Source organism: Lytechinus variegatus, chromosome 2 (assembly GCF_018143015.1).
Source record: "Lytechinus variegatus isolate NC3 chromosome 2, Lvar_3.0, whole genome shotgun sequence".
NCBI classification, from domain to species: Eukaryota; Metazoa; Echinodermata; class Echinoidea; order Temnopleuroida; family Toxopneustidae; genus Lytechinus; species Lytechinus variegatus.
The window spans coordinates 25149235-25171718 of NC_054741.1; the positions used below are offsets into that span (position 1 = coordinate 25149235).

The 22484-nt window shown below is 35.8% G+C and overlaps 1 protein-coding gene across 1 annotated transcript in view; it reads left to right on the forward strand.

Annotated features, from left to right (window-relative positions):
• Positions 1 to 22484, forward strand: part of LOC121409703 (mucin-17-like) — a 172253-nt gene that overhangs the window by 75620 nt on the left and 74149 nt on the right. The window contains exons 28-36 of the mRNA XM_041601610.1: positions 215 to 460; positions 7707 to 7961; positions 8835 to 9083; positions 10470 to 10715; positions 13241 to 13495; positions 14368 to 14616; positions 15227 to 15472; positions 20323 to 20568; positions 21850 to 22095. Coding sequence (XP_041457544.1) covers positions 215 to 460; positions 7707 to 7961; positions 8835 to 9083; positions 10470 to 10715; positions 13241 to 13495; positions 14368 to 14616; positions 15227 to 15472; positions 20323 to 20568; positions 21850 to 22095 — 2238 coding nt within the window. The remainder of the gene's footprint in view (positions 1 to 214; positions 461 to 7706; positions 7962 to 8834; positions 9084 to 10469; positions 10716 to 13240; positions 13496 to 14367; positions 14617 to 15226; positions 15473 to 20322; positions 20569 to 21849; positions 22096 to 22484) is intronic.

Genomic DNA, 22484 nt, shown 5'->3' on the forward strand with positions numbered 1-22484 from the left:
AGTTTGGGCATGCTAAACTTTGGGTAATAATAATATCATCATGTTAAGCAGGACCCGCTGGGTGAACAGTTTTTGGAAATGAAGTGACTAACCTTGGTAAATATGAGGTTATTATTATTATTCATGCATGCACTTCAAATCCTAGTGATTTACCTGTATGTTAGCCAGGTAGTATTTTTTTACTATAGAAATTGCATTGTTTTACCCAATACAGTGGATCGTGTACCTCCACAAGTAACATGCCCGCCTGATGAAGTATATGACGTTGAAGTGCCATTGAGTGGTAGAACAGTTACTTTTGGCACTGCAACAGCAATTGACTTTTCTGCTGTATCTCTGGTCAGTGTTACACCTCAGACTGGAACGTTCTTCTCCACGGGATCAACTACAGTGACATACACTTACAGAGATGCCAGCAACAATCAGGCTTCCTGCAGTTTCTTGGTCACTATTAATTCAGGTAGGAGTACTGACACTTCAATTCGATGGATTCACTATGTAGTGCGCCATCTATCAGTTGCTGTAAACAGTCTAAACTGTGGGGTCGACATCGCGCGCAGGTGCAGGTAGCGCACAGTGCTAATGCTTTGAAATGAAAACCATAATGGCAAGAAATTCCCTAAAACGGTCTAAATTTTTGCAAAAAAATGCAGGAAAATTTCTCTCCTACTTCCTGGACCTTTGTAAACACCATATCCGGACGAGCTGCATCGGCCAGTGCTGAATAATAGCATGCATGCATTTACTGTATTACTCGCACGTGCAACAGATATCAACTTGTTTCACATGATGCATTGTGAATTTCGGCCTGTACGCTGCAAGGGATAGTTGGTCCACCGTATTGTGAATCCACCAAATTTGCTATGGTTTGTTGTAACATGGTGGCTTTAAAAAACGGTTGTATGTGTAAAAGTGGGGGATTTTGTACTGAGGTTGAAAATTTATCAAGTCCCAAAATTGATAAAAAAGTAGTGTGTCTGACCAATAAAAATGAAAAATGATCATCCTTGTATAAGTGAAGGAGGTAAGGATGGCCATACTTTTCCAGATATGTAAGCATTTTACTACATCTTGGTAGCCATTTGAAAGTCTTGTGAGGATTATCTTGAGACCAGCCTTCATTTTAACGAAACTATGGGATATAACATTAGAATTGTTTAATAAGAAAAACATAAAGGATACTATGGTATGTTCATGATATCATTTGGGTAATCTGGTTGGTCTTGATTAATGATTGTTACATGTATAAGCACCTTAAATATGGGTGTATGCTTCATTAATTCCTAAGTTCATCAAACAAAGAGGTTTTCAATTGTTGGATGTTTGACTTACCACTTTAATATGTTGATAATTAGCCATGAATATTAGCTTTTCAACTATTCCATTACTACAGTGCACAATCAGTTCAAACAATTTTTTCATGAAATCATTGATGGAAGAGGAAGAATTTATTGTATACATGTAGTACATGTATGTAAGTATCATATCACAGACAGATCTGAAACTTTTGAGAATACACATCGCTTTTTGTCTGAATTTCAGATACCCTCTTATGAAATGACTTTTGGGATCGTTTTTCATGTTGATTTTTACTCAGTCTTGCAAAAGTTTGTATTATATGGTTTACAGTAGAGTAGATTTTCAAACCATTAGGTTTCCATTACAGCATCTTTATAGGAGCCCCCAAATTTCTTTTTGTTTCGCCTGCATAGCAGAGCAAGACTGTATGTAGGCACCACTTTTCCGATGGCGGCTTTGTCAACATTGAAATCTTAACAAAGGTTAAGTTTTTGAAATGTCATCATAACTTAGAAAGCATATAGGGGTCATTCTAAAAAAAATGATACAATTCACAAAAAACGTGTCTCGACTATCTTATGTCCGCTAGCTTCACAACCCTGAACATTTTCTACAAAATTTTTATCAAGAAAATGACAATAATAGACTAGTTTCACAAAGCATATGCGACCAGTGACTTGTAAAGCTCTAATTTTATTACAAAAGCCTTTTATTTTTGCTTTTTGTTAGAATAGACACTGTCTCGGGTCAGTTTTAGATTTTACTATCATTCTCTTTTATAAGTACTCTGTATTTCTCACCTACATTGATGTCTGGTGAGGGCAGCATGGTGTTTAACGTCTGACATACTGCGCTTATCCTAGTATTTGATGATCACTTTGTGATTAATTTCACTTTTAACTTTGTCCCAAATTTGTTTTAACCTCCGTAACGAATACTGCCATAAGTTTTTTCTCCCTTTCAAACTGAATTATATTATATGATAATGTGTCTGCAAGTAGAGTGATAATTAATAATAAATAATTGATAGGGAATTATCATATGTGTTTCCAGTTTTACATGAAAATAAAGGACTATTCTTACAAAATGAAATGTATGACTAAACAGATTTAACATGCACCTTTTAATGCACCTTAAGAAGATATGCACTTTAGCAGTTCTGTTGAGAATTCAGTATTATATAGAATAAGAGACACCTTTCATAATAAATACAGTTTGCAAAGTTAGGGCTGCTACATAAGGACCACGTTGGACCTTAAAGCATAAAGACATTAACTTCCGTAAGGCATTAACTTCCGCAACATTTTTTCTTGAATATGCTACAAATTTGTGCTTTATCGAATCACTCCGGATCATAGAGATATAAATCATATAAGATACCCTCCACCTACTTACCCATTAAAATGATAGCTATTCATCCTTGTAAAATTATTATTACACACCTTATTTTCGACATCACTTTGTAAAGAGGGAAAATTGCCAGCGAAAACAATTTCCCACGAATTATATACGATATTTAATGCTTTTGGAATTTTAAATGATTCATTATACAAATTTGGAATATTGGCATCTTCTTTAGAACTTAACAATATTAACTTCCTTTAATTGCAATATAAAGTGCATTAACCCTAAATCTCCCGGGGTATTTTGATTCTTGTCATTCCCGGGGGGGGCCATTATGGCCCCCCCTTAAGATCTCGGCCGCCGATCGCGCGAGCGACGCAAAAATTTGCACGCTGGTAGTGTGCGATATAATCTACAAGGCTGTATGGTAAAATTTTCCAAAATAATGAGATTTTATTTTATATGAATTAATTATGCTAATTTATGCATAAATCATACTTTTTGCTCTAATTCACTAAATAAAGCTCCTAGAATGCTAATTTTTGGTAAAAATTTTCTTTGTAGCATTCTTAACAATCGTAATTCAAAAAAACTTTGGTTTGGAAATAAATTTCTTATTTATTTTATTGTTTTATGAATTTGTTATGTATTTCTTTGTTTTTTTACTTTTTGTTTTTTATTGTTTTTTCAATGGAAATTGTTCCAGACATAATTCTGATCATAAACAAGGCAAAATTAATTAAGTTTAATCAGTAAAAGTAGAAATAATGAAACATTTATGAATTTTGGCTAAATACGCAATTTGCATTGGATTTGTACATGAAATCACGTTTATGAGCAATTTTGGGTCTGACATGCACTTGCATAATGTTGCGTAATGTTGTAACCGCGTACCCGGGCGTCACAAATTTGGTCTCAAAATTTGCGCGAGACTTGAATGTAAAAAGTCAGTGAGCTGCGAGGTGAAAAAATTTCGCGCAGCAGATATATCGCGAAAATTGTTGAGGGGGGGGCCATTATGGCCCCCCCCCCCGGGAGTATTAGGGTTAAAGGAGAATGAAACCATTGGAACAAGATAGCTTGTGTGAAAACAGAAAAATCAAAGAAACAGATCAACGAAAGTTTGAGAAAAATCGGACAAATAATGAGAAAGTTATGAGCATTTGAATATTGCAATCACTAATGCTATGGAGATAGCAAATTGGCAATGCGACAAAGATGTGTGATGTCACTTGTGAACAACTCTCCCATTACTTTGGTATATATTTTACTAGAATTGCCTCTTTTATCACATCTATCCATAAATAATGTGTTCTGTTTACATGAGGGCATGTAATACATATTTTTTAAGAATACATCATGGATAAAGAGTTTGTATCATCATAAGAAAAAGCAAAAAGAGACATTTTGAGGATATTTTATAGTCCACCAAAGGGAAAGTTGTTCATCAGTGACATCACACATCCTTGTCGCATTGCCAAAGTGAGGATCACCATAGCATTAGTGATTGCAATATTCAAATGCTCATAACTTTCTCACTATTTGTCCGATTTTTCTCAAACTTTCTTTATTCTTATTCTTTGATTTTTCTGTTTCTACACAAGCCTATTTGTTCCAAAGGTTTCATTCCCCTTTAACTTCCGTAACAATTATTGTGACAGAAGTTAATACACTTCTTTGATGTACTTCGCTGAGATTGATAGTACGATTCTAGTTCCAGAACATGTGACATGGCTTTGTCTAATGCTGAAGTCGGCAGAAACGGTGGAAAGAAAGGGAATAAGGAGAAACAATAAAACTTTCATGGACAAGGAAATAGAAAGGAAAACTATTTGCAATGACTCATGAGCAATGATGAGGAGGGTTATTTCACCGATCAAATATGTGAGCGCGAAACGCGATCTAAAACTTGTGTATAGTCTAACCTGAAAACTTGAGATTCAAAGCATTTTTTGTAAAAATGATCAGGAGGATATCTGAATAAACTATTAATGTGAGTACAAAGTGCTAGCTTTTTTTTTAGTATTCTGACTGAAACCTTGACATTCTAAACAGTGTTTGAACCAATTACAAGGATGGGTATCTTAATTGATGCGACTGTAAATTTGTTATGTTTTGATCTGAAAACAATCATTTTTGGACGTTTTAATTTGAGAACAAGATATATATCCAATAAACAATTATTGAAAAGGTAAAACGCACGCTTTTTGAAGTTTAGAACCCAAAACGGGACATTCTATTAACTTTTTGTAATCATGAAAAGGATCGGTGTCTTGCTAAGGAAGTGATGTGCAGCGAGTGCAAAGCGCTAGCTGAAAATGTGTCATTCCAATATAAAAACAGACATTTTAAGCACGCTTTCAAATAAAGAGGATATAAATTGAATAAAAAAATAATTTCATGCAATAGAATACAAAAGAACAAGTGGGGGTTACATGTATCTACACCATCAATCAACTCTTTTAATATTCATGAAGATATGCATAGACCAAACTGTTCCCCTAAAATACTGCAAATCTTTAAAATGGCATAACTTCGTTATTCCTTGTTCGATTTTGATCATATTTGCAGTATTTTACTTTTTCTTATTAATGTCTGTTCAGAACATATTTTTTGAGCCTGGATGCGCATGAAAAGAGCTGAAATATTTGATATAGGTCTACTTACATGGAAACGTAGAAAGGGGTATTCAAACACTCAAGGTTTGATGGAATTTATTATTGAAATACGTATTTCGATAATCAAACATTTTGGCTATTCATCATTTTGGTAAATCATTTTTGTAACAGGCTGCTTAATTGGGTATCTCAATGAAACAAAAATAATGAAACAAAAATCGCGATTAGATCATATAGAGTCCATTGAAAATTTATGTATTTCTGATATTTTAGCCTCTTGTTTCATTCACTTCACTTTATTATTGTTCGTTTCCCCATGTCCTTTTAAACGTTTTTTTTTTCTTCTTTTTTTCTCTCTCTATCTTTTTTGGCTATTGGCAAGCGGTGGGATTCCTCGTAACCCAGAGAACTCATCCTGGTTACGGGACTACGATTGTTATATTTTGTTTATTGCCAGAAACTTTTAAGATGAACTGCAATTCTGTGGCCCTGTTATTCGGTTTTCTCATTCCAACTTTGAACAAGAACGACAATAAAATTACAGTTTCCGTTTCATGTTATGTTTTCACTTTATTAGGGGGTGGCAAATTAAGCTATGCGCTCCACATTTATCTTTATTTATTAGAAATAAGGTAATACGAATACCTAAATATGGATTTTCTTAAGCTAACAATAAATATTGCAATTTGTAACTTGATTTAACTTCCGTAATGAAGATTGACAAGGGTAAAGGCCACTCGATGATTTGATGGTAAAGTATCTTGAGATTCCCAGAATTGGTCATGCATTTCTTAGGATCTTCCTTAGGATTGCTTGAGGCCAGAAACTTCTAAGATGAACTACAATTCTGTGGCCCGGTTATTCGGTTTTCTAATTTTAACTGTGACCAAGAACGACAATAAAAATGACAGTTGGCCGTTTCCTGTTCTATTTTTAACTTTTTTCATTGGGGGGATTAAGAAATGCGTTCCACATTAATCTTTAAAAAAAATGATATACGAATACCTTGATATGGATGTTCCTAAGCTAACAAAATAAGTATTGCAACTTGTAACTTAATTTTAACTTCCGTAACGAAGATTGACAGAGTTAAATGCTATCGAGAGAATTTAATGGTAGACTATATTGGATTCCCAGCATTGGTCATGCATTGCTGAGGATCTCAGATTATGGATGAAACTTATTTTAAGGTTGCCTCATTCAAATTATGAACATTATACTGAACAAAAGATGTGCAATGATTTTTATGGTACTTTTTGTTATATGTTATTTGGTAAAATCCTGCTTCTGAAAAACAATATTGGATATTTTTCCATAAATGTTAATCAAGTATACCTGAACATTATGCCAGAGTTTCAGGTCACATGACCAAAATCAAAGGTCATTTAAGGTTATGAACTTTTGCAATTTTGGGGGTATTTATGGAATTGGCATCATAACTTTAAACATTTGTGGATCTAGTTCATGAAACTTGGATATAAGAGCAACCTTCTATTTCTGAATATCATATGCGAGTTTCAGATCACATGGCCAAGGTCAAGGATCATTTATTTTTTGTAGACCATGTTGGGGGAATCAATATCAAAATCTTAACCAAGGTTAAGTTTTTAAAATGTCATCATAACTTGGACAGTATATTGACCTAGTTCATGAAACTTAGACCTAATTGTAATGGTGTATCACTAAAGATCCTGCCTGAGGAACAGGAGACAAGACCAAGGTCAAAGGTTGTTTCTGTCAACGAACTCAAACCAAGTTATAGAATTGTCATCATAAGTTTAAAAGTCTTATGGATCTAGTACATGCAACTTTGACAGAGCAACCATGTATCCCTGAAAATGTGCAAGTTTCAGATCACATGATCAAGATCAAAGGTCATTTAAGGTCAGTGAATTCTGGCTGTGTTGGGAGTATTTGTTGAATTGGCATTATACATGTAACTTAGAAAGTGTATGGATCTAGCTCATGAAACATAGACATAAGGGTAATCAAGTATGAATGATTGTTTTGCACTCGTCCAAGGTCACATGATCCTGGTCTAAGGTCATTTTGGGTCATTGGACATCCAATTTTATTATTATATTAGTGTTCTCTTTGTGAATAATTATTCAATAGCTGTTTTAGAAGTCAGCGCTGCTGCTATATCAAATTGCGTAATGCAGGCGAGACTGCCAGAGGCGTTCCACTTGTTAAATTTGTTTAGAGATTCTTTAAAGAAATTCTTCACAAATGTAGTATCTTTACTTCTCATGTAGTTTCTTCTTACTTGTTTTTTTTCTCATCTTTCTACTTTCTTTCATTTACAAGACTTTTTCAATCATAATTCTAACTGGTAAATATAGTGAGTCATGAGATGTATATAAACTTTGTCTAGAAAGACAATTTGCATTAAAAATTTTTCCAGTCATTTTCCAAATCTCTATTCTAATTTCCATTTTGTTGTAGTTGACAACACTCCACCAGATATTCAAAACTGCCCTCCTCAAGTCAATGAAGAAATTGGCTTTGGTGCAACATCTGGTGTGGTTGCATGGCCAATTGTATTTGCATCTGACAATTCTGGTCAACTTGAGGTTCCCAGTCTTTCGCATAACAACGGGGGTATCTTCCCCTTAGGCACCACAGCTGTTACGATTGAGTTCAGAGATCTTTCTGGCAATACAGCCGTATGTTCCTTCACGGTCACTGTAACAGCACAAGGTAATTCCTGTGATTTAAAGTTTGAGTCTTAAACAATGTATTTTACATGCTCTATAACAATTTGAGTTGAAAGAGGCTTTTGAAAAAATTGTTATCAAAACAGAAACAGGCAGAGCAGAACATGCAATGTAAAGGATTTAAAGAAACAAACCCTTTTCTTACCCTGAATTCATTTAGACTGGACTCTAGAATAATGAAGTGTGATTGTATGGTTAATATTTTGTTGGGAAGGGTTTATTACACTGCCTATATGAGGGCCTTGATTTTGAACTATCAGATGTTTGCATATCATTGCCCTCTGCAGAGGGTTTATTGTGGCTTATATTTTTGGGTCATGTGTTTGTCGATATTGTTTTTGTTCTCTGTATGAATAAAAAAAACTGTTTGATGAATTTGATAAGTGTATCATTGCGGGCTTATGTCTAGGTTTAGGTTCATTTTCTTTAAGTCTGTGTCAACTTGAGTAAATACTTTTGAAGAATGACATCCTGTATTAAAATGCATAGTGCATAAATTTTAGGACTGATAATAATGACTATACTTTGGGCACTCAACATTGCAATTATTTCATATGATTGAATTTATTCTTCTATGTGCTTTTTTCCCAATGTTCCTTTATTTAATTGTATTCATCAAATAATTCTAATGATTAAAAGATTTAGAAAAAAACTATATAATTTGGTTGGCGGGAAAGGCTGATTATACAATTAGAAGATGTTGCATTCAGTTCTTCTAATGATTTTTGTCATTTTAGTTTTTTGTCTTTGTTTCAAAATATTAGAATTGTAATTTTTCTGTATTTCAAGGATTATACATACATGTAATTACTCAATTAACTGTATGACTTTAATCTTCATACTTCTCAATTCACAGCTGATAACATACCACCTGTTGTAAATTGCCCTCCGGACGTTACTGAAACAGTTGAATTAGGCACTTCTTCCAGACAAGTATCCTTTGATACTCCCATGGTTAGTGATAATTCTGGAAGCTTCAGCCTTGTACAAGCAAGTCATCAACCTGGAGATAGCTTTACCACAGGAACAACAAGAGTCACCTACACCTATGCTGATGGAAGCGGAAATATAGCTTCTTGTTCATTTGTAATCAACATAATAGCTGGTATGTCCATTTTCTCTTTTGGGAAATCTTGTTGGTCATAATTTCTGATAGATGCTTGTATAAGATACAGGTATATGCTTTATTATTTTATAATTTTATGAAAGTAAGCTGTTTTCACATACTGGTAGTCTAACTTACCACTTCAATATGGTGATAATAGGCCATGGATAAGGTTTTTACTATGCTGTTGCCATGGTACACAATCAGTTAAAACATTTTTTGTCACAAAATTTTCAAAAATTAAGCACATAAGTATATGGGATCAACTACAGTGACATACACTTACAGAGATACCAGCAACAATGAGGCTTCCTGCAGTTTCTTGGTCACTATTAATTCAGGTAGGAGTACTGACACTTCAATTCGATGGATTTACTATGTAGTGCGCCATCTATCAGTTGCTGTAAACAGTTATTCGTAATGTCTTTTTTCTTCATAATGCAAGATGAGGGTTTTTATTCATAATCTTTACTATATAGGGTTATTTTTCTGATTGAATGCAAATCATCAATCCAAAATCAGAGTTTGATACTGAATTAGAAAAATTGTCAATAATTTATCTATTATTTGCTAATCATAAGAAATATTGAGAGCCATGGGTCAGAGTTGCGATTCTTTATAAGATTTGAGGGTACTTTGTTCATTCAATGTTAGGGTCAATATTAATGTTAAAAGAGATATGAAATAGAAGAGGGGTGCCTGTTATAATTAGAAAAGTGGTCAATAGTAATTGGTCATGATGAAAGGAGTGAGACACAAGTCATACTTGTAGATAGTCCCTTTTTTAGATAGGAATAAGAGCATCACTAATGGGTATAGAGGGTTGATTTTTATGATTGAGGTTAACAGTTGCTTTTAATTCTATAAAGCACAGGGAAGGCTGAAATCAGAGGAATACATCCCTTAAAATGTTTTGTCCTATATTTTTACAATGCAAAATCCTTAATGGCCTCTTTTTGTGTCATGCAATTTTTGAGATCACATTTCCGACACCCGAAATTGCAGTTAGGAAGTTACTTGACATTTTGAAAGTGTATGTCATGTTCAAAATTGCTTGAAGACTTGATTTCAAGTGCAAATCCTTTGGCCTTGCATTTATTGTCATTTTATACTCTTCACCCAGATGTAGTTAATGGTTACCCAGAAGGAAGAAATTCCTTGATTGCCCAATCAGTTTGGGCATGCTAAACTTTTGGTAATAATAATATCATCATGTTAAGCAGGACACGCTGGGTGAACAGTTTTTGGAAATGAAGTGACTAACCTTGGTAAATATGAGGTTATTATTATTATTCATGCATGCACTTCAAATCCTAGTGATTTACCTGTATGTTAGCCAGGTAGTATTTTTTTACTATAGAAATTGCATTGTTTTACCCAATACAGTGGATCGTGTACCTCCACAAGTAACATGCCCGCCTGATGAAGTATATGACGTTGAAGTGCCATTGAGTGGTAGAACAGTTACTTTTGGCACTGCAACAGCAATTGACTTTTCTGCTGTATCTCTGGTCAGTGTTACACCTCAGACTGGAACTTTCTTCTCCACGGGATCAACTACAGTGACATACACTTACAGAGATGCCAGCAACAATCAGGCTTCCTGCAGTTTCTTGGTCACTATTAATTCAGGTAGGAGTACTGACACTTCAACTCGATGGATTCACTATGTAGTGCGCCATCTATCAGTTGCTGTAAACAGTCTAAACTGTGGGGTCGACATCGCGCGCAGGTGCAGGTAGCGCACAGTGCTAATGCTTCGAAATAAAAACCATAATGGCAAGAATTTCCTCAAAACGGTCTAAATTTTTGCAAAAAAATGCAGGAAAATTTCTCTCCTACCTCCTGGACCTTTGTAAACACCATATCCGGACGAGCTGCATCGGCCAGTGCTGAATAATAGCATGCATGCATTTACTGTATTACTCGCACGTGCAACAGATATCAACTTGTTTCACATGATGCATTGTGAATTTCGGCCTGTACGCTGCAAGGGATAGTTGGTCCACCGTATTGTGAATCCACCAAATTTGCTATGGTTTGTTGTAACATGGTGGCTTTAAAAAAAAACCGTTGTATGTGTAAAAGTGGGGGATTTTGTACTGAGGTTGAAAATTTATCAAGTCCCAAAATTGATAAAAAAGTAGTGTGTCTGACCAATAAAAATGAAAAATAATCATCCTTGTATAAGTGAAGGAGGTAAGGATGGCCATACTTTTCCAGATATGTAAGCATTTTACTACATCTTGGTAGCCATTTGAAAGTCTTGTGAGGATTATCTTGAGACCAGCTTTCATTATAACGAAACTAGGATATAACATTAGAATTGTTTAATAAGAAAAACATAAAGGATACTACATGTATGGTATGTCCATGATATCATTTGGGTAATCTGGTTGGTCTTAATTAATGATTGTTACATGTATAAGCAACTTTAATATTGGTGTATGCTTCATTAATTCCTAAGTTCATCAAACAAAGAGGTTTCAGTTGTTAGTTGTTTGACTTACCACTTCAATATGTTGATAATCATCTATGAATATTAGCTTTTCAATTATTCCGTTACTGCAGTGCACAATCAGTTCAAACAATTTTTTTATGAAATCATGGATGGAAGAGGAAGAATTTATTGTATACATGTAGTACATGTATGTAAGTATCATATCACAGACAGATCTGAAACTTTTGAGAATACACATCACTTTTTGTCTGAATTTCAAATACCCTCTTACGAAATGACTTTTGGGATCGTTTTTCATATTGATTTTCACTCAGTCTTGCAAAAGTTTGTAGTATATGGTTTACAGTAGAGTAGATTTTCAAACCATTAGGTTTTCATTACAGCATCTTTATAGGAGCCCCCAAATTTCTTTTTGTTTCGCCTGCATAGCAGAGCAAGACTGTATGTAGACACCACTTTTCCGATGGCGGCTTTGCCAACATTGAAATCTGAACCAAGGTTGAGTTTTTGAAATGTCATAATAACTTAGAAAGCATATAGACCAAGTTCATGAAACTTGGACATATGGTTAATCAAGTATCACTGAATGTCCTGTCCAAGTTTCAGGTCACATGATGAAGTTCAAAGTTCATGTGAGGTCAATAAATTTTGGCCACATAGGGGGTATTTGTTGAATTACCATCCTATCTCTGTAAGTTTATTGGTCTAGTTCATAAACAGTGGAAATAAGAGTAACCATGTATCACTGAACATCTTGTGCGAGTTATAGTAGTTTTCAAAGTCAGCACTGCTGCTATGTTAAATCGCGTGATGCAGGTGAGACGGCCAGAGGCATTCCACTTGTTGAAATGTCATCATAACTTAGAAAGTATATAGACGTAGTTCATGAAACTTAGACCTAATTGTAATGGTGTATCACTAAAGATCTGCCTGAGGAACAGGAGACAAGACCAAGGTCAAAGGTCACTTAGGGTCAACGAACTCTGACCATGTTCGGGGTATTTATAGAATTGTCATCATAAGTTTAAAAGTCTTATGGATCTCGTACATGCAACTTTGACAGAGCAACCATGTATCCCTGAATATCATGTGTAAGTTTCAGATCACATAACCAAGATCAAAGGTCATTTAAGGTCAGTGAATTCTGGCTGTGTTGGGAGTATTTGTTGAATTGGCATTATACAAGTAACTTAGAAAGTGTATGGATCTAGCTCATGAACCATAGACGTAAGGGTAATCAAGTATGAATGATTGTTTTGCACTCATCTTAGGTCGGCTGATCATGGTCTAAGGTCATTTTTGGTCATTGGACATTTAATTTTATTATAATGTTAGTGTTTTCTTTTGTGAATAATTATTCAATAGCTGTTTTAGAAGTCAGCACTGCTGCTATATTAAATTGCATAATGCAGGCGAGACTGCCAGAGGCCTTCCACTTGTTTAATTTGTTTAGAGATTCTTTAAAGAAATTTTTGACAAATGTAGTATCTTTACTTCTCATGTTGTTTCTTCTATACTTGTTTTTTTTGTTATCTTTCTACTTTCTTTCATTTACAAGACTTTTTCAATCATAATTCTAACTGGTAAATATAGTAAGTCATGAGATGTATATAAACTTTGTCTAGAAAGACAATTTGCATTAAATTTTTTTCCAGTCATTTTCCAAATCTCTATTCTAATTTCCATTTTGTTGTAGTTGACAACACTCCACCAGATATTCAAAACTGCCCTCCTCAAGTCAATGAAGAAATTGGCTTTGGTGCAACATCTGGTGTGGTTGCATGGCCAATTGTATTTGCATCTGACAATTCTGGTCAACTTGAGGTTCCCAGTCTTTCGCATAACAACGGGGGTATCTTCCCCTTAGGCACCACAGCTGTTACGATTGAGTTCAGAGATCTTTCTGGCAATACAGCCGTATGTTCCTTCACGGTCACTGTAACAGCACAAGGTAATTCCTGTGATTTAAAGTTTGAGTCTTAAACAATGTATTTTACATGCTCTATAACAATTTGAGTTGAAAGAGGCTTTTGAAAAAATTGTTATCAAAACAGAAACAGGCAGAGGAGAACATGCAATGTAAAGGATTTAAAGAAACAAACCCTTTTCTTACCCTGAATTCATTTAGACTGGACTCTAGAATAATGAAGTGTGATTGTATGGTTAATATTTTGTTGGGAAGGGTTTATTACACTGCCTATATGAGGGCCTTGATTTTGAACTATCAGATGTTTGCAAATCATTGCCCTCTGCAGAGGGTTTATTGTGGCTTATATTTTCGGGTCATGTGTTTGTCGATATTGTTTTTGTTCTCTGTATGAATAAAAAAACTGTTCGATGAATTTGATAAGTGTATTATTGCGGGCTTATGTCTAGGTTTAGGTTCATTTTCTTTAAGTCTGTGTCAACTTGAGTAAATACTTTTGAAGAATGACATCCTGTATTAAAATGCATAGTGCATGAATTTTAGGACCAATAATAATGACTATACTTTGGGCTCTCAACTTTGTAATTATTTCATATGATTGAATTTATTCTTCTACGTGCTTTTTTCCCAATGTTCCTTTATTTAATTGTATTCATCAAATAATTCTAGTGATTAAAAGATTTAGAAAAAAACTATACAATTTGGTTGGCGGGAAAGGCTGATTATACAATTAGAAGATGTTGCATTCAGTTCTTGTAATGAGTTTTGTCATTTTAGTTTTTTGTCTTTGTTTCAAAGTATTAGAATTGTAATTTTTCTGTATTTTAAGGATTATACATATATATAATTACTCAATTAACTGTATGACTTTAATCTTCATACTTCTCAATTCACAGCTGATAACATACCACCTGTTGTAAATTGCCCTCCGGACGTTACTGAAACAGTTGAATTAGGCACTTCTTCCAGACAAGTATCCTTTGATACTCCCATGGTTAGTGATAATTCTGGAAGCTTTAGCCTTCTACAAGCAAGTCATCAACCTGGAGACAGCTTTACCACAGGAACAACAAGAGTCACCTACACCTATGCTGATGGAAGCGGAAATACAGCTTCTTGCTCATTTGTAATCAACATAATAGCTGGTATGTCCATTGTCTCTTTTTGGAAATCTTGTTGGTCATAATTTCTGATAGATGCTTGTATAAGATACAGGTATATGCTTTATTATTTTATAATTTTATGAAAGTAAGCTGTTTTCACATACTGGTAGTTTAACTTACCACTTCAATATGGTGATAATAGGCCATGGATAAGGTTTTAACTATCCTGTTGCTATGGTACACAATAAGTTAAAACATTTTTTATCACAAAATTTTCAAAAATTAAGCACATACGTATCATATCAGAGACATATATTGAACTTTTGAGATATGTACAAATTCATGTACAAATCTTTTGACCTTGCATTTATTGTCATTTTCTATTCTCCACCCAGATGAAGTTAATGGTTACACAGTACGGAAGAAATTCCTTGAATGCTTAAGTGCCCAATCAGGTTGGGCATGCTAAACTTCGGGTATTAAAATATCATCATGTTAATCAGGACCTGCTGGTTGAACAGTTTTTGGAACTGAAGGGACTAACCTTTGAATATATGAGGTTATTATTATTCATTAATTCTCTAGTGATGTACATGTACATCAGCCAGGTATTAGTTTCACTATAGAAATTGCTCTGTTTTACCCAATACAGTGGATCGTGTACCTCCACAAGTAACATGCCCGCCTGATGAAGTATATGACGTTGAAGTGCCATTGAGTGGAAGAACAGTTACTTTTGGCACTGCAACAGCAATTGACTTTTCTGCTGTATCTCTGGTCAGTGTTACACCTCAGACTGGAACTTTCTTCTCCACGGGATCAACTACAGTGACATACACTTACAGAGATGCCAGCAACAATGAGGCTTCCTGCAGTTTCTTGGTCACTATTAATTCAGGTAGGAGTACTGACACTTCAATTCGATGGATTCACAATGTAGTGCGCCATCTATCAGTTGCTGTAAACAGTTGTTCGTAATGTCTTTTTTCTTCATAATGCAAGATGAGGGTTTTTATTCATAATCTTTACTATAGGGTTATTTTTCTGATGGAATGCTAATCATCAATCCAAAATCAGAGTTTGATACTGAATTAGAAAAATTGTCAATTATTTATTATTTGCTAATCATAAAAACATCGAGGGCCATGGGTCAGAGTTGCAACTCTTTATAAGGTTTGAGGGTACTTTATTCATTCAATGTTAGGGTCAATATTAATGTTAAAAGAGATATAAAATAGAAGAGGGGTGCCTGTTATAATTAGAAAAGCGGTCAATAGTAATTGGTCATGATGAAAGGAGTGAGACACAAGTCATGTTGGTAGTTGAAGTTTGCTAATGCTAGGTTCACACCAACGCCGCTTTGATGGCGCTTTAAAGCGGCGTGCAAAGCGGCGGCAAAGCGTAACAAAGCTTAATTAAAGCGTAAAGACCGTAATAGAGCATGAGAAAGCTTTGAGCAATTCGGGACATTCGGCAAGAGCGCCAAATTTTTTTAAACAGTTTAAAAATTTGAGGCGATCTGTCACGGATTGAGAAAAGCGGGGAGAGCGTATTAAAGCTTATCAAACCGTCACAAAGCTTATCAGAGTCGTAGGAAAGCATAACAAAGTTTAAGAAAGCTTGGTTCCAAGCGGTGACCCCACTTTTGATACTTTGCCCATAGGCCCTACAGTTAAGGATTCGTTCAGCCTGATTTTACCACTTACAGACCATTGCAAGAAGTACTTATAACCCCAAAACCACTGAATGTGATTTTGATATTTTTGGATCAGCTACTAAATGAAGAGTTGGTCTTTTCAATGAAACAAAAAATAAAAAAAAACCCGACCAGAAGTGTACCGGGCATTTTTTTATGGGACACCCTGTATAAAACATAATAAAATGGAAAAGGCAATAGAATAAAAAAAATAAATGAATAGAAAAACTCTGTTTAAAACTCCAAGTTTTCCACAAAGTTTTTTTTTTCTATCTATTTTTTTATTATATTTAATTTTTTAATTCTATAATGTTTTATATTTTATTTCCTTTGTTTTATTTTCTCTTTTAATAAGGGTTATTTATCTCACATATAAAATTGATTTTCTTACTAATTTTTAAATTAGTAAGAAAATCAATTTGTAATTATTTGTAATAATCAATTTAACAAAAAAATGCGTATTTAAAAAATCTTCAATCGCACATGTCTAAATTTCGAATTCTGCAACTTGATTCCTTTAAATTTTCACTCCTCACTTACAATAGTAGTATTATCTGATTTTTCATTGGTAAAAAATCAATAGAGTCTGTATTCATAATTTTTAGAAGCAGATGAAATACATAACAACAATAACATCAATAATAATGATAATAATAACATATTCTCAAGAACACATAATACAACAATTATTTCAAACTTATATTAAAAATAAACATAGTCTGCACATAGGAGTATATTCTTATTTCCAGACACAAAAGTCTTTATCTTCATCATATGCTTCTGAAAATATCTGAGCCACGTCTTTCTTGACTCAATCAGGAAGTGCCACCCCAGCCATTCTTTGTCGCCAGTCAACAGCACCCACTGGAAAGTATTCTCAGAGATGATCTCTCTGATGTCTGGCATCCATTGGCGAGGTTTCCCCCTTACAGGTGGTTGCGGAACATCTTCCCAGTGAGGTCCACCTCTCCTGGCCCCTAGTGCGAAGCTGTGCTCTTCATCTTCGTGGTCCACCGCATTGGCTGCCAGCGCCACCCTCTTCCGCAGCAGGTTGTGGAGCACCACAGCAGTCTCCACCAACGCTGTGACGTTATCTACCTTCTGTTCCAGTATTCCCAACAGGCACCGGAACCTGTTGGTCATGATGCCAAATGCATTCTCCACCACTCTTTTCCCCTTGAGATCCTGTAGTTGCAGATCCTCTGTTCATCTGTCTTCCCTCTTCTGCTGTATGGCTTCATCATGTAGCTCATCAGGGCAAAAGCATCGTCACCTAGGATGAAGTAGGGAATATCAAGCTGATTTTCTCAAGGGAGAGGGCATGATGGGGGCAGCCCTATGGACCCATCTTCTAGGCATTCGAAACGCGTGTCATTTACCTCACACCTCAATCCAGATGAACTTGTACTCTGCATCTACCAATGCCAGCAGTGGTATAGAGAAGAAGCCCTTATAGTTGTGGTAGAGACTGTCTGTGATTGCTGGATTCTTAATGGCTGTGTGCTTTCCATCCAAGGTACCAATTGCATGGGGGATATTCCATCTCTGTTCAAACTGCTGGGCAAGGGTGCTCCATGCTTCAGGGGTGGTAGGTATGTTGAAGACCTCATCTTTATACGCCTCTACAATGGCCCTGCACACTCCTGGAATCAACTCTGATATGGAGATACCACATCTGAAACCATATGCCAGTGATCTGTAGTTGTCCCCAGTGGCCAGATGTCTCAAGGTGATTGCTAGGCCAGCGGACAAAGGGTGCATTGCTTCTGGATGACTGGTGCAACTCTCGCAAGGATCTCATCGAATACCCCAGGGGTTACTCTGGTGAACATTGTGAAGGCAACAGGGTCCTCTAACCGCGGTTGTTTGTTAAAGAGGATAGTGTACTGGCCATACTGCTGTCTTCTTTCTTCAGTGAGCCATGGCCTGGTCCAGCAGCACCTGATGAATGGTCTTCTCCCTCCTGCTGGTAGTTCAATCTCCTCTTGTCTTTGCTGTTCTTTCTCTCTCCTCTGCCTCGAGGGCTATGAAGTAGTTATATAGCAGAGAGACAAAGATCATGTCTACATCATAAGATGGTTCAAAGTCTGGTAAATATTGAACTTCCATATCTTGTTCTTCTGCCAATGATGTAATGATTTCGTGTATCTGCTGCATCTTTATATACTCTGGATCAGTGGCGGGATGCAATCATAATCTCGAATTTTGTCATTTCGTAACAGAGCTTGACAGACCCTATCAATGCACAAGAGATCTTGATAATCGTATCAGAGCGTTATTTAAAGCGTGATAAGCGCATCAAAGCTTATCAAAGAGTAATAAAGCATATCAAAGCGTGATTTAAAGCGTGATAAATCCTCATCAATCGGCATCATAGCGTGAGAAGCCGTAGCGATTCGGGAAATAATTTGTCGCACAAGCGGGAACGAACTTCGTATCAGAGCGTATCAGAGCTTATCAGAGCATAACATATCTTATGAGATCGTGAGATTTTTTTTAAAGTAAAAAAAAATGACGCCGAATTGATCGCCGATTTAAAGCGCGGCATTCGCCGTTGGTGTGAACTTTGCATAATCACACTATTTGTAATTAAGAAAGAGAGTTATTAGACATTGAATACATTAGAGGGTCCTTATTTGTAATGAGAAACATGTCACTATTAGTAATTGGAAAAGATAGTTGTTACTTATAAGGGATAACAAGAATGTAATGGTAATATGAAAAAAGCAGGTTGCTTGTAAACATGTTTTTTGACCAGCAGCCCTGTAATCCCATTATGTTTTACAATTGACCCTCTGCCATTTTGTTTGATTATTAAAAGGGGTTTGCTAGTGGTAATCAAATGAGAAGGCCTGAAGACATAATGAGAAAAGATGGTCACTATAGTCATACTGGTAATACAGACTAACTAATCACAGCCACAAGTCAGGTCTTTAATCAAAATGAGAAGGGTATATTTCTATTTTATAATGGACATAGTGGGTTGCTTGTCATAATCAAGTAAGAGCATCATAAATGAAGGGTGTTATTCATAATGAGAGAAGATGGTAACTTTTCTTAACAAGAATAGTTTCACTATATTCACTGGTGTGTTGGCTTGTCTGGTTAAGCATCCATCTCACAACTGGGAGGTCGGGAGTTCAAACCCCGCTGGATCAGACCAAAAGTCTTTAAAATATGGGAGAAGTTACCACCCTGTTTGGCGTTCAATGATTTAAGGGATAGACCAACGTCAATCTGATGCTGCTTAGTGGATGCCGGGTCTACACTGTATGATCAGTTGGGCGAAATTAATTTTGGAAGGATTTTCAATTTCTGTTCCAATGATAAAGTATGGATTTTCACGTGAGTAGAGAGTTACTAGTCACCAAATAAGAGGATCAGACAGTCATAATATAAGTTGTGGGTTGATAGTTATAATTATACTTGTAGATAGTCACTATTTATAGATAGGAATAAGAGCATCACTTATGGGTAAAAATGGGTATAGAGGGTTGATTTTCATGATTGAGGTTAACAGTTGCTTTTAATCCTATAAAGCACAGGGAAGGCTGAAATCAGAGGAATCCATCCCTTAAAATGTTTTGTCCAATATTTTTACAATGCAAAATGCTTAATGGCCTCTTTTTGTGTCATGCAACTTTTGAGATCACATTTCCGACACCCGAAATTGCAGTTAGGAAGTTACTTGACATTTCATGAGTGTATGTCATGTCCAAAATTGCTTGAAGACTTGATTTCAAGTGCAAATCCTTTGGCCTTGCATTTATTGTCATTTTATACTCTTCACCCAGATGTAGTTAATGGTTACCCAGAAGGAAGAAATTCCTTGATTGCCCAATCAGTTTGGGCATGCTAAACTTTTGGTAATAATAATATCATCATGTTAAGCAGGACACGCTGGGTGAACAGTTTTTGGAAATGAAGTGACTAACCTTGGTAAATATGAGGTTATTATTATTCATGCATGCACTTCAAATCCTAGTGATTTACTTGTATGTTAACCAGGTATTATTTTCACTATCGAAATTGCTCTGTTTTACTCAATACAGTGGATCGTGTACCTCCACAAGTAACATGCCCGCCTGATGAAGTATATGACATTGAAGTGCCTTTGAGTGGAAGAACAGTTACTTTTGGCACTGCAACAGCAATTGACTTTTCTGCTGTATCTCTGGTCAGTGTTACACCTCAGACTGGAACTTTCTTCTCCACGGGATCAACTACAGTGACATACACTTACAGAGATGCCAGCAACAATCAGGCTTCCTGCAGTTTCTTGGTCACTGTTAATTCAGGTAGGAGTACTGATACTTCAATTTATATGTTTTTGTTGTATTATGGTGGCTTAAAAAAATCCTTTGTATTTGTAAACTTGGTTGCTTTGTACCAGGGATTACAATTTTTTTAGGCCCAAAATTAATAAAAAAGTAGTGTGTCTGACCAATAAAAATTAAAAAAAAATAATCATACTAGTATAAGTGAAGGAGGTAATGGTAGGCCCGTTTCTGGTACACGTATACACGCACGGTCAAGTCATTGCACGTGTACAAAATTCCATCACCGTGTACACTGTACCATCTGCATAAAGCTTGCATGGGATTACAAAGTCAGTGAACAAGCTCACAGTCTCACATTAAATCTTAGTTCTCAGACACTGCACATGTTTTAATTACTGATATGTCAATATAATTCAATTAATCTAGAGTGAGTTCACTTCCAAAATCGTCGATTTAATCCACATTCATTCTGGAGACTGAAGTTTTTGTACCAGAAATGGGTCTGCTCCGGTCTCGAAAGCTCGAAAGCATTGCTCAATCACACTCAGAGCCAATTTGAGAATCACCAATTGCGACAGCGATCATTGCTACAACTTACGTGTTATACGCTCGTACACATGTGCTACAAGCCTACACAACACATGCTCCTCAAATTGGCAACAAAATAATGAAAATCAATCGATAACTTCAGTTCTACTTAATTCTGCAGGGATCTGTGCATGCATGTACGGTACAGTATACAAAATGTGCATCCAACGAGCGTCGGCGCTAGCTAGGGCCCTGCACTGATTATTCTTTTGCATTCTTTATTAATTTAATGCGCTGCTAAGCTGAGTAAACTTAATTTGCACCAATTTTTGTGAATTGATACTTCAAACTTTTCAGGTAAGCTTTCAAACCATGACGTAGGCTGTAAGACCCTTTTTCATGACATGTTGATGCGGGTCCGTACCGACATGAAAACATAACTCGCTCTCACAGTGTTTACAACGTGTACACATGTACACGACCGAAAAACATGCCGTGTACACGTGCATCAAAAATGGAGTTTCAAAACGGGCCTAGGTAAGGGGACCATACTTTTCCAGATATGTATTAAAGCATTTTCCTACATCTTGGTAGCCATATGAAAGATTTGTGAGGATTATCTTGAGACCAGCCTTCATTTAAAAAAAAAAAACTAGGATATATTTTGATCACTATTGAAGGACCTGTCATTCTGTGGATATCTCCCTTTGAGGATATTGTCCAATTTTAAGCACAATACAATGCTAGAACTCTGTATTTTTCTCTTCACAGTTGATACAACCAATCCCCAGATAGTGTGCCCACAAGGGTTCACTGAGTCTTCTACTGTGGGTACAGGCGGGACAGTAGTCACCTGGATCTCTGCCACAGCAACAGACAACTCTGGTTCTGTCACTGTCACATCTGATCGTGTTTCACCAATGTTTTTGAACTTTGGAGAGACGATTATCACATACACTGCAAGAGATCCCTCCGGAAATATTGCTATTTGCTCATTTACCATTGTTGTGATAGAAGGTAATGGATTATGGACATTGTTATAAGAGATTTAATTGGTGGTTTTATTTACATGGTCAATCCTGCAACTGCTGATATATTTTTTTAATCCTGGCGTCTCCTATCGCGAAGCAGGTCAATGAGAAAACTGATAGGAAGATTTTTCAATAATTAAATAAGTGCAGTTTAATAACACTTTTTGGTATCAATTCTCAAGTTAATTTCATTAAATAGGGGTTTGCAAGTATGTTTACTATAAACTCATATAGGATTATGACATCATTGGCATCCGGATACCTTCATTGCAGCCATGCCTTAATTTGGTGCAAATCAAACTTTTTACATCAAAGTAAATAATTGCATCCTGATTATCCAATTAGCGTTAACACTTATGGCATGAATATGGTATC